A 13,127-nucleotide genomic window follows, 5' to 3' on the forward strand; every position below is an offset into this window, starting at 1 on the left:
CACATGGCTCTCAAGTCAGGTGTCTCCAAGCTGGCGAGGAAAGCCCAGGCTGGTGAGATGGAAATTGTAATTGCAATCCCTGTGTTGCAGAGACACATCTGTCAGAGAAATGGGGAAGGGAAAGCTGTTCAGGTGCAACCTTGAAGGGAAGCTACCCTGAAAGGGGAGTTTATTTTTTTAAGGCCCAGGTGAAAGAGCTTTCTGGGGGTGACTGAAGCAGCAGGTTGACAGACCAGACACTAAAAAGGTGTATGGGAAGCCAGTTGTGTTTGAAATACAAAATGCATCAGAGATTACACAACACACATCCTTAAAAACAAACACAAAGGTGTAGTGAGGTGTTAGAGAAAGATGCCATTCCCAAGAACATTTCCTTTGACACACTTGGATCAGGGAAGTAATAGGATCTGAAAGCAAATTCCCAAGCATTTGATAAATAAACCAGTGAGTCACCAGTATAACAATGATGGTGGAAGTTATGTTGTGTGCTGCCTGCTCCAAAAAAAAATAGAAGATCAGAGTGGCATGGATGTAAAAATTGAGCCCTCATGAGATTTCACAGCATGTCTGGAGGGATCTGGCAGGAAATGAAAGTAAGTTAAAAGTGTGAAACTCTATGGGATTCACTACAGAAAGACTGAAATACTGCAGAAGTATTGACCCCTTCAGAGGTGAACTGCTGTGATCAATTCTGTTGGGCTTGAGAGGCAGGCCCAACAACCTCAGCAGTTGCAGCATGCTGTTCTCAACACACATGAGCACATGGCTGGTGCTGAAACTCCACAGAGTCATAATGCTGGGGGAAGATCAAAACTCAAACAAAGATTTCTCATTAAAGGTGTAAGCTGGGAAGCGACTTCATAAGCAAGCTGTCATTGCCAGGACTTTCGAAAATAATAGTGGGAAGAAAAGTAGTGAATTGGATGGTGGTGAAATATCAGTCTAAGACAGTCCTTTTACCACCAGAGGTCATTATTTTAGTCAATAGCTGAGAAGTAAGAGCTATCCAATTTACAAAGACAGCAGTGTAACTAGTTAGAGGCAACACTTTGTCCTGAGATCAGTGATCCACACTAGGATGGATCACTGGTAGATTAGGAGCAAGTTAGCAGCACTCACTAGTTTTGGTCATACTCTTCACTCTTCACGGACACCAAACAGACATTGCTGTTCATAGTAATGGCACTGGATGCAGGCTGTGAAGTGCACGATCAAATCTTACAGCGGCCTGAGGGTGAAAAGGTACAAACACAGCAGGAGACTAGCAAGAAAACTTGACTTGAGCAGGAGCCTGGCTCTTAACCTGTCAATGCTGTCAGGCACTTCTGCTTTTCTGATACTTCAAATTTTTATATGCTGTAAATGTTAATTTAATTTACTTCTGTCAAACATATTGCTCTTTTAGACACCATTGCAGTAAAGTACCCACTGTGGACGTGTTGCTCTGTATAGCTCCATTCCATCAGACAGGAAGAACAACACACATACAGTTCCGTATTTATTCATTGCTGTAACCACCTAAGCCTGAGATTTTAAAAACTTTGCCACACTAATGCTGCCACTAGCGCTGCTCTCTGTGTGCAGGAAGAATAGCATTCCTCCCTCCTACAACGTGAATACAGTTAGCAGAAATAAAGGGCTACAAAACCAACTCCTCATTTTTAGCTTCCCTCAAGATACACTGAAAAATTGATGGATTCTTTTTGCTACAATTTTTAAAGTCTATCTTAGAATTTTTAACTGCAAAATGTATTTTAATTATTTTCTTAAACAAATATTTTTGTAATCTGCAGACAGAGCTATGAAACAAGATACCAAATGAGTGGTCAGATTATATATACATCTGTAAAAATTAAAAGCATGGCATGAAGTCTAAAACAGAGGACCACTACATGGCTTCTCAGCCACATGTACTTTCTCCTCTAACAAAAGTGTATATCACCTCGTTGAAAAGTAATTCTTTCCACTAGCTTTTTTTCTGTTACTGCCTGAAAAAAAAGGATCCACACACAAACCACAACAATGAAATACTGTGTTTGTGTACAAACAGTTCGAAAGAATACTCTACCCCTTCTTCCACGTGAGCTTTCGGGAGTTTTGTAGTGTACTGTAACAGAACTAAAATCACAGTCATTGGGGTGCCCATAGGACTTATCAAACTAAAAATAATTTAAAAAAAAAGATTTGGGGTTATTTTATGGTTCAGAAAAAGTCTGGTGCAAGGATATTGCATCACAAACAATTTCCAAAGTCCCTGCAGACCAGTCATTCTCAAAACCAGTAAGGAAGTAGAAAGAAATCCAGGGTAGGAAACAGGAAAGGCTGAGAAAAGGCAGGGCTTTGGTTCAGCTCAGAGACACAGCGAGTGTGTATGGGTGCTGCGAGAGCCTGAAGAACATGTACTAAGTGTGCCTGGCACGGGGCTTCATGGGAGCAGTGGTTCAAGCTCTCAGCCTCTGCTGAAATTTGTAGTGAGGCTTTGTACTTGTGTGGTAACATCACACACTCACGAAACAAGCTTCACACCACAGAGGTGAAGTCCCACAAGAAAATCTACTTCACACAGTGAAACATGGAAATTGGTTTCCTAGACAACAACTCCATGAGGAAAGTTAGTTTCTATTCTGAAATCATTCCAAATTAAGCCTTTCTATGCCGTAGGGGAGACCACTATAAAAGCTCACCTTTCGTACAGCCCCTCTCAGCTGGGCATCCTATTTGTTGATGAACACTCTCCCTTATGGCTTGAGTATGTTAAAATATCTTGGTTTTAATTTGTTTTTCTCTTCACCCTTATTTAGGAAGGCATATGTATTGTTATTTATGCATTTTCTTGAAAGCTTTCAATTGTTTAATTTTGCAGATGTTTGCTGCAAAAAAAAAACACCAACAAACTTGCAGACTGTTTAATATGTGGTTATTTGTAAGGTACATCAAACAAGAAAAAGGGTGAAAATTATTTTATGCTTTACTAGGTACAAATGGAGCCTGTGTTATTTCCCTGGCTTATGCATCTCTGCCTTTCCTTCACAATTATTTAAGCATCTGAACTTCCTTTGGCCATATATACTGGTTAAGTCAAAGTCCAAACCTAAGCAAACAAGACAAGCCCACAAATTGAAAGGTGGTCCTAGATCTGTATCTTCTGCTTTAGAATCTAGGATTCCTCATGGCTCTCATCATATTTCTGTTTAGCTCACACAAATAATTCAACCTGTAAAGGGATGACCTTTAGTACTTCTTGGCCAAGTTAGGCTGTATTTAATAGAGTGCTGATGGCATTCCAGTTTCTTTTGCTGCCTTTTAACTTTTAGTGAGGTCTCTCTTATTTTCCTGTAAGCATAGTTCCTGATTTTCCAGAATTAAATGTATTATGATAGTGTGTACCTATTAACAAACTGTAGTATTGACCAGGTGTTGGGGCCAAGGTAACAGAGCGATCAACTTAGACTCTAGAAATTATTGATGAAAATCATACTTGAGGTCTACTGTGTTCTTCTAGAAGGTGTCTAAACGCTGAGCCTGAAAATTGTCTCTTGCTCGTACAAGCTGGTAATGGCAGTTTCTTTGTCAGGAAGTAATCTTAAACAATTTTCTCAAACGTATTTTTTCACTTCAGTAAGTAGCAATAAGTAGCTTAGCAATGGACAGCACAACTTTTTTTTTTTTTGTTCCCTTCCAAGGCAATTTGCAGAGGAGTCAGACAGAGCTGAGGATAACTCTCTGTGTAAACATGTCCATCATTTTAGTAATTTTTTTTTTGTAATTGCCACTGTTCTTGACTTTGCCGTTAAACAAGAAGGAAGCATGCTCTAGCAGATGTTTAGTGTTAAATGTATGATTTCATTTGAGACACACAAGCCTCCATCACGCTAAATCTGTGTGGATATGAGATATACTGGTTTCCAATCATGGGTCCAAGGAGCTTTCAAAAGGCTTTGGGTATTCATCAAGAACTTCAGGGCTTCCCAACTCCTGCAGATCGGAATAGCAAGCTTTCTGGAAGTATTTGTATGTTGTTTGTAAACAGCCATGGTCTGTTTTGTTTGCAACTTGCATTTCCTAAGACAAGAATCTTCACCAGCAACCACCACCATAAATATTTTCAGAAACACTTCAGTTTGTTTACATGGAATATGTGAATTCAGAAGACTGTTTTCAGCTAGCAGCCACCACAGATTTCTGAGGGTGGGGAAGCAGGGCAAGGAAGTTCATTACGAGGCAGTGTGTTGGTTGTAACATATCTGTAGCAACTTCAGTTAGGAAGCAGCTTGCTGATAAAGTTTTCTTACCAAGCACTCTTGACTGGAGTCCTGTTTAAAGACAGTATTTCATTATTTCTCACTCTTGACAACTTTCCTGCCAGTACTGCTAGCATACAAAAAGGGAGAGTGGCAGCTTTGCCAAGCAAAAATGACTGCAACAGGACTTCTACTTTGTATTTTAAATATGAAGTGGTGATAAATGCTTGTACTTCTTATAGAACTGCTGAAAACATTATTACACCAGGAATATTTAGTAAAGGACAAAAACTTCCTCAGCAATAACTGAAGAAGTTTCCTGTCTTCTGCTTTTGGTCACACTCTAGCATGGGAACAGGAGTACGGGGCTTGGGATTTCTAGCAGTCAGCCGAGTGTACAAAGAGATATGAATTAATTAAATTAAAACTGGATGGAAAAATGTAGACCTTACTAAATCTGTGCTACATCTGGTGGCCTGAAGGCGTTAATGAAATCCATGGAGCTGCTTGGCAATAGTTCCTGCACCCAAGTAGGAGCCATCAGTGAAAGATGTGTAAAGGCATGGTATATATTTTTGTATATGGTTTCTTTGGAAGTGTCAAAAGTGGGGTTTTTTTTCTCTTATTTTGTTTTGCATTGTTTCGCACTTTTGTGCTCACCTGCCCAAATTTAGCTGCTAGGAAGATTCAGCTCTGCAATTGTCTCAAAGCACCTGTTCTCCTGCTGTGAAAGGTACTTAATCATCAGGCACCCACTGATTTTGGTGGGGTTTAGCTGCAGTGTTGCTTCTAATAGATGCATTCACGTCAATGCCTGAATTCAGAAATAATGGCTTTCTTCCTGCCTGGCTGCCAATGTAGCTATAATTATCTTGGAGAAAAAAAATAATTGAACAAAAATATCCCAGATGTATGGACAGACAGCAACATCTGTAGGTAAACATTAGGCAGAAGTGCTAGCAGGGAAGTTTGGTGTGAACTGGAGCAAGGTAAGGTTGTGCTGGCTATTCAGCTAGAAAAAGTATGTGAGGAAAATAAACTGCTGATCTCCGCACGAATGCTAAGTATATGAGGGGCTGGGGAATGCGTTCAGTGATAACTTGGTTGGTATAGGTGAGGAAATGATAATGCAAGCCCTGGAGTAAATTGGATGGGCTTGTCAAAGCCAAACCAGACAAAATGTTGCCATGGTTATTGAGTCACCCAAATAAAGAGAACACAGCTCACTCTGAAGTACAAAGGCTCAGGATGGCTTTGTGGTGCCTCACAAGGGCTGCGAGTAGAGATGAACGTTCAGATTTGCTGCCTGCTATCATTAGAGAATGCAAATCAGAGTGTGAAAATGGAAGTGGAGGGGTGACAAGGTGCCTCGGGAACCACTTTTCCTGGTTGATGCCTAAAAAGTTCTCCTGGGAGTTCAGACTGATTGCTGCCTCTTCTGCATAATGGGTAGGCTGACTGATTTTATTGATCCTCAGTTATTGTTCAGTATTGTTTCTTTCATTAGTCCGGGCAGCCCAGGTACACAGTCACAGGCCCATAAATAAGCCTCAGTGGCCAATGCAAACCTACATTCACAGTGAAGAATCTGCATTTTAGCTTTTAACAACAGACAAAGCCAAGTATACTTAGTTTTAATACATTCCAGGAAAGATTTGAACGGACTATTGCACAGTATAGAAAGGGAAGTGTACGTTTATGATATTTTTAAAATATTATTTCTTCCATATTTTAAACAGTACAACAAGAATTTGCTTCAGTACTGTTTTCTATTAGGGAAATTATTTGTCTATGCTTTACTCCTACTGATGTTGTTTTAATCAGAATTCTTACTCTACCTCGATGAATTTGGAGTTTTGTGAGAAAAAAAAAAAGAAGAAAAGAAAATAGGGAAGAAAACCAGTAAAACAACATAGAAAGTATGTGGCTGCTGGGGGAAAATAGTGCCTGTAAAGATGAGGACCCAGCTTGAAGAATTTAGTGGCAAGGGCAGCCAGGGCAAAGAAAATCACATTAAAACAGAGATGCAGTCTCTGGTGGGTCATTTGAATTTCATCTGCAGAGTAATTTTCATGCCATTTAGCCATAGCCACAGCAGGAATAAAGAGGACTAAACACATTAAAATGACAAAATCATACAAGGAGGAATTGGGGCTTCTGGTCATTATATTTGATAAAATTCAATGATATGGTAGGCTGAGTTAGTGTTGTATCAAAGATTTTGAGTGTTTACAGAAAAATATGGTCTGGAACAGGAGAATGGTTTGTAGTACGCTTGTTCAGGGATCATGGTACATAAAGAATCCATCAGGTACAATGAAGAAAAGATTTTTGGCCTCAAAAAAATGAAAACAAAAATACAAAAACCAGCAAAACATCCCAACCTGTTAACAAGATTTGCAGTTAACCTTAAAGTAGTGGCTCTGTTTTTTTCAGATCCTTCAAGGAAACATAGAGTATTTAATAACTGTGTATGTGCTGCAAGATCCCTTAACAATTAATTAGAGGATTTAAGGCCTCGGAAAACAGGCATAGATTGAAAGCTTTCATCAATTCCCAATTGCTGTCCTTAGGCACAAGCCATGGTAGGATGTCCCCCTGCAGCTGGGAGAATAGCATTCAGTGCTGCATGCTTCTGTAGTTCAGGCAGCCAGCGTGCACAGGCCTACAGACACGCTTCAGGACCACTGCTCCTGGTGGAGAATGCACACTTCAGTTTTGAACAACAAAGTGTAGTTTTATAAATCTGAGGAAAGATTTTGTGGATTCTCTTATCCACATACAGCATGGGAGAATTCAGTTATTTCATGGACATTCATAGAATCATAGAATGGTTAGAGTTGGAAGGGACCTTCAAAGGTCATCTAGTCCAACCCCCCTGCAAGGATCAGGGACATCCCCGACTAGATCAGGTTGCTCAGAGCCTCATCCAACCTGGCCTTGAACGTTTCCAGGGATGGGGCTTCCACCAGCTCCCTGGGCAACCTGTTCCAATGTTCTACAACCCGCATTGTAAAAAAAATTTTTCCTAATACCCAATCTAAATCTACCTCCCTGTATTTTAAAACCATTACCCCTCATCCTATCACAACAGGCCCTACTGAACAGCCTCTCCCCATCTTTCTTGTAGGCCCCCTTTAGGTACTGGAAGGCTGCTTATAAGGTCTCCCCGGAGCCTCCTCTTCTCCAGGCTGAACAGCCCCAACTCTCTCAGCCTGTCCTCATAGGAAAGGTGCTCCAGCCCTTTTATCATCTTCGTGGCCCTCCTCTGGACCTTCTCCAACTGGTCCATGTCCTTCTTGTGCTGGGGGCTCCAGAACTGGACACAGTACTCCAGGTGGGGTCTCACCAGGGCAGAGTAGAGGGGGAGAATCACCTCCCTCGACCTGCTGGCCAGGCTTCTCTTGATGCAGCCCAGGATGCGGTTGGCCTTGTGGGCCGCAAGGGCTCATTGCCTGCTCATGTTGAGCTTCTCATCCTCCCAAGTCCTTCTCCTCAGGGCTGCTCTCAATCCATTCCCTGCCCAGCCTGTATTTGTGCCTGGGATTGCACTTGGCCTGGCTGAACTTCATGAGGTTGGCATGGGCCCATCTCTCCAGCCTGTCAAGGTCCCTCTGGATGGCATCCCTCCCTTCCAGCGTGTCGACGGCACCACACAACTTGGTATCGTCGGCGAACTTGCTGAGGGTGCACTCTATCCCACTGTCCATGTCACCGATAAAGATGTTGAACAGGGCTGGGCCCAACATGAACCCCTGAGGGACACCACTTGTGACCGGTCTCCACACTCATCTTAAGATCTGGTAAGGTACATTAAGTACTACTAAGAAGAGAGCTGAAGATTCTCATGTGTTTTCAAGAAAAGGTCCTGACAGTGGAAAACAAAGTAATTCAGGGAGCTTCAAAACATTCTGGGCTTCAATAACTTGGCATAGATCACTGGAGCATTCCGGTTTACAATAACTGAGTGTATCTGCCATGGAAGGAGAGCGTCTGCCCCTTTAAGAGAAGCTGGTCAAAGGAGCCATAAACAAGAAGATGCAGAGACAAACCTGCCTGGCACGTGGTAAGGGAGTTGCTGATGAGAATAAACCTGGTCGGTGGCACTAATAGGTAAGGACATGTGGAGTGTGAGAAAGTTTACTTTTTCAGCTGGGAGTATAAGAAAAGGGAGGGAGACATAAAACCTGATCAATGAGCATTAACAAAGGCAACAACCAGAAACAAACCTGGTCACTCACACCAGTTGATGGGATATCAAGAAACTGCAGCAACCCAGGACCCTGCAACTGATAAGGATGCGAACCTGAAGATTTGGTTTTTTCAGGCAGTCATAGCAGGATATAAAAACAAGTTTTTTATTGGATAGGTACTTGGAAATCACATTTGGGTTTATGCAGACAAAGTTCATTTCCTCTTGCCTCAGTGGCTAGCAAACATAGTGCAGAAACAAACAAAATCATAGATTTATAGAGCTCAAACTTAGAAAGCACTATGATTATCTCATTTAACCCTGTGTACTTTATAGGTCAAAGTTTACATGGCAAAATCTGTGTGAAGCCAATATAACCATGTTTGCTCAAAACCATATTACCTAAGGAAAATCTAGCTGTTGTTTAAATGCTTCAAGCAACAGAGAAACTCCGCCAAATCCATTATGTTTTTGCCATGACTAATTCTATTCACTGCTAAAAATGAGCAGCTTATCTCTAATGTGAATGTATCAGCATGCAGCTTTTAGGTATTCCCTCTTGTTTATTTCTGCTAGATAAAAAAAATGGTTTGTTATTATACTGGTTACATAAGAAAAAAAAACATTAATTAATTAAACGCTGACATATTAAAGTATGTGGTGAATAATGTCAGGCAAAATTAAAAAGAAATATATGTTTTCCAAACAGAATGTATACACGATTATCATTTGATACAATGAGCTAAGTAATAACCTAGCATCTGAGTCATCAAAATCTATCCATCACCTCTGGTATGCACTCAGATTGTAAAGGAATAATCAAAATCAGCTATGATTTGTCTTGAGAACTGATTGACAGCAACATCGTGTAAGTATGTTTATGCAATGTAAATGTAGAACATAATTAGATTTGTGCTTCCCAGTCATGCTTATACAAGAAAGATGCTTATTTTTCCCTCATCTCCAACCTGTGGACTTTCTTTGTAGATGTGCACATGGCTACAACCAAGCAACTTCTTGCAGAATCAGCACTTCAAGCGCCGTCACTTTGGTTACTTTGAGAAACCTACTGCTTTTAAAGAAATAAAGTATTTAAAGGCAAATATAAATTCACATGCAGGTTGCTTAATTTGATGGTGACTGTTTACATTTACGACTGACTTAGGTACGATACAACAGGTAACCACTAAATGTAGTTACTGGTGGATACTTGGTTGGTATAGAGCCAGTAGCCAGTCTGAGCCAGACTTCTTGACCATAATTTAACTCTAATAAAGCATTTCCAGTAATTACTCTGTCAGTGTACTTGTTACCATTAACATTTTCAGCCTGAAAAGTGAGTTTGTCTATTCCATCAATGACCAGATAGCCAGAGGCACGTGGACTAAATGATTCAATGGTATATTCAAAAACATACACCCCCAGATATGGAACATGGAACTTCCCAGTTGTTGGGGCAAATGAAGCTCCATAGTTGACATCCAGATTGTTAAATCTGATGGGTCCTGGAGTCGTCATTCCATACGTATGAGAGGCAAAAAAAGCCACCATAGGTGCATATCTGTATGATCCTTTTGAAAAATCTGGAAAGGAATAAAGAAGAATATCAAGTAACGTTAAATTGTAGAAAGGCAACTTGGACCAGACAGAAGATCAAAACCAGCTTTTCTGAAGTCACTTCATCTAGTAGCTTGAGCAACTGAAACACAGTGCTTCTCTATAAACACAGAGGTTTTTCTGTATTGTACAAAAAGTAATCTTCTTCACAATTAGTGCTAGATGTACCCACAAAAAGAATAATTTTAGAAACAGCAAGGGAACTTTACGTTTGTCTATGCTATGTTATCATTGAGGGAGCTGCTATTTTTCTTTTCTTTCTTCTTCTCCCGCCACCTCCCAAAGTTTTTCTCACCCCAGGATCTCTTTCATTGTTCATCTGTGTGCGCTGAAGCCAAGAATTTTCTCTACAAATCTTAGACAAACACTGAAGAGGTTTAGCACTCCTGACGTTAAATGAGGGAATAAAAGTATACATTTTTCTCTTCAAGCTGAGCCTGCACACTATGATTCCCTGCCACTGCACAAATTATTTTATTCACTATTCATATGCTGTCATGAGTGAGAAACAGCCAAATGACTGCTGAAAGCTGCATAAAATTCACATTTCATGTGGCCTGGATGTAAATTATTTATTTGTTTTCTGGACTGAATAAGCACAGTTTCCACTTGTCTTTTTTAAAAAATATCTTTCAAAGGCTGCATCCTTTGCAGATGAAAATCAGAGGCATGCCTAAAATCATTCCTTGAGGCCATACTCCCACACATCACAGTAGCTACTGGTATAGAGAGCTTTTACGGCTGTGCTGCAGCCAGTATTCCCCAGAGATGTGATTTTACCTCCTCCTTCGAATTCCATTATATCATGTTCAAATACATCTATTGGGCACCCTGCCCTGCTGCACAATTCAGCAGGGAGCTTTCCAGCTATTATGGCTGGTCCCAGCCCAATTTAATCCCATTGTCTGGTCATATTAGAGAAAGAGATCACGAGTCCCCTACGGGGATTGGTGACTTCAGTACCAAAACACAGGACACTACTACTTGAGTTGGTACTCATTAAAGTGAAATGTGAGACCTCTGACCAGCAAATGCTCTCTAATTAGGCCCTGGGACGGAGGCACGTACTGCTAGCATATTGCACTACTAAATTCTCTACTTGCCGACACTCAGGGAATTGTCGTTCACCAGCTTCGTACTGCAGTTGAGTCCTCCAAAGGGGTGGCGACAAGCACAAACAAAACTCTGTCTGTCATTGATACAGGTTCCTCCATTCTGGCATGGGGAACTGACGCAAGGTGAATACGGCCCTGTGATAGAGAGGGAGGAAAACCAACAACCTCAGTTACAATGTCATTATAGTGACACTTCACAAGTTTTCAGTATTTGGAAAGCCACTTCTGTGAATTCATAAAGCCAGCAGAATTTCTGCTGAGGTTCTCTGTGAAGACCAACTTCAGATCCTGTCCAGGCTGTTCAGACACTTCACTAGTTCAGCCTCCTTCTTTGTCTGAACACAGCATACCCTCAGCTAGCCTCCAAGATATTCAGAATTACCTATAAATGCTGAGTTCTGCTTGACTCAGAGGGTTAAGTACAAGTAATAAAATAAAAGATATTACAATTCTAACTTCTTTGGAGCCTCTCACTCAACAAACATTATGAGAGCCATCAAAAGATATCTGAACAGCTGTGATTGTACAGTTCAACAAGTGTTGAACAACAAATACTATTTGTCAACAAATACTGATCTTTTATTGCTCATTTCTTTCTTCCTGCTCTCCTTATTTCAATGATCTCCCTCCCTGCAATGTAGGTTTAAAGTCTACAAAGCCTGCCTACAGCCAATCATTAGGAAATTCTGCTGTTCCCTACATAAGTCTTTCCATAACAATCTAAGGCAGGGTGGTCCTGCAGGTGGTCCTCAGGACAGATTCAGTCTGGAGGATATTCATTCCCACAGGGAGATGGGAGGGCTGAGAATCCACCTCTTCTTGCCACAGCCTGACACAGAGACCTGCAGTCCACCCAGCACCAGCTGCTCACTTCCCTCTTCCAGCTGGTCACAGCAGCAGTGGACTGCTTGTGCTGAGCCCCACACAGCTGGCTCAGCCTCCTCCTTCCCTTCTTGTATGGTAGCCCACAGACTACAGCAAACCAAGACACAAGTGAAAATCAGGTGGTCTGCAATCATACAATTAAATAAATATGTTGGACCAGCTAATTAATCTTTTCTAAGAATGGGGAATGTGCCGAGAGTGTTGGAGATCACCATGCTGTAAGAGTCCTTCAGGAACAAACAGCAAAACTTGGAAGAGACAATACTGACAGATACAATTCTATTTCCTTCTTTGGGTGAGACAAAAGAAATAATTATTTTCCTGCTGGTTCAGGCACGTCTGGGCTTTTGTTTGGTTTCACTAGTGGAGGCACAGAAGGCTGCTCTTTTCGAACAGAGCCAGCTTATCCTTGGGCATACCAAAGGTTTGTACTGCAGGTGTACAGGTTGGACTGTCCTGTCTATGACATTACTCAGCCAGATGTGTCACAACCATTGCAGGGGAGTCTGGCTACTGGTGATGAAAGATCTTAAAAGCTTTCCAAACCAATCCCAGTACTTGTCCATGCCCATAACTAATTCAATTCCAGGATATCTACCAAGATCATTGTAAAAGTTCTGTATTGCAAGCAACATTAATTATACCAAACAGGTGGTTTAGCAGAGCGGACTCACTGAGGATGTCCTTGCCTCTCTGCTAGACTATGTACAAGCTGGCCAGATCAGCCCAGTCAATAAGAAGAAATCTGCCAGTCCAGTGCTGCTGAGTTCTGAGACAATAACTACTTAGTGTAATTGTATAATGTGTTGTCATAGCAGTTTGGAGGGAAAAACATTCAGGTCACATTAAAAATTAAATATTGCTCTGAAAAATTTTGAACACAAAGCATTCCCAAGCCATACATTTTTCCTTTCTCTTGCTCTGGTCAAATAAAAGTCAGATATTTTAGAAAACAAATCTTTTCTTTGCCAGGTACTACCAGCAGAGCTCTGAAAAGAAAATGCCACACAGTCCTGTGATGGTAAATCTAGATTGGTAGATGGGAACTGAAAAAGCCTTTCATAAAAGGGTCTACTT

At 41.1% G+C, this 13,127-nt stretch overlaps 1 protein-coding gene across 1 annotated transcript in view; it reads right to left on the minus strand.

Annotated features, from left to right (window-relative positions):
* Positions 1-8,585: 8,585 nt before the first annotated feature.
* MMRN1 (multimerin 1) overlaps positions 8,586-13,127 on the minus strand; it is a 47,381-nt gene continuing 42,839 nt past the window's right edge. Inside the window, exons 7-8 of the mRNA XM_086746880.1 lie at positions 11,154-11,300; positions 8,586-10,016 (exon numbers count right to left, since the gene is read on the minus strand). Coding sequence (XP_086603006.1) covers positions 9,595-10,016; positions 11,154-11,300 — 569 coding nt within the window. The 3' untranslated portion in view covers positions 8,586-9,594. The remainder of the gene's footprint in view (positions 10,017-11,153; positions 11,301-13,127) is intronic.

The sequence above is a fragment of the Chlamydotis macqueenii genome, chromosome 4, assembly GCF_036417535.1.
Source record: "Chlamydotis macqueenii isolate bChlMac1 chromosome 4, bChlMac1.mat, whole genome shotgun sequence".
NCBI lineage: Eukaryota > Metazoa > Chordata > Aves > Otidiformes > Otididae > Chlamydotis > Chlamydotis macqueenii.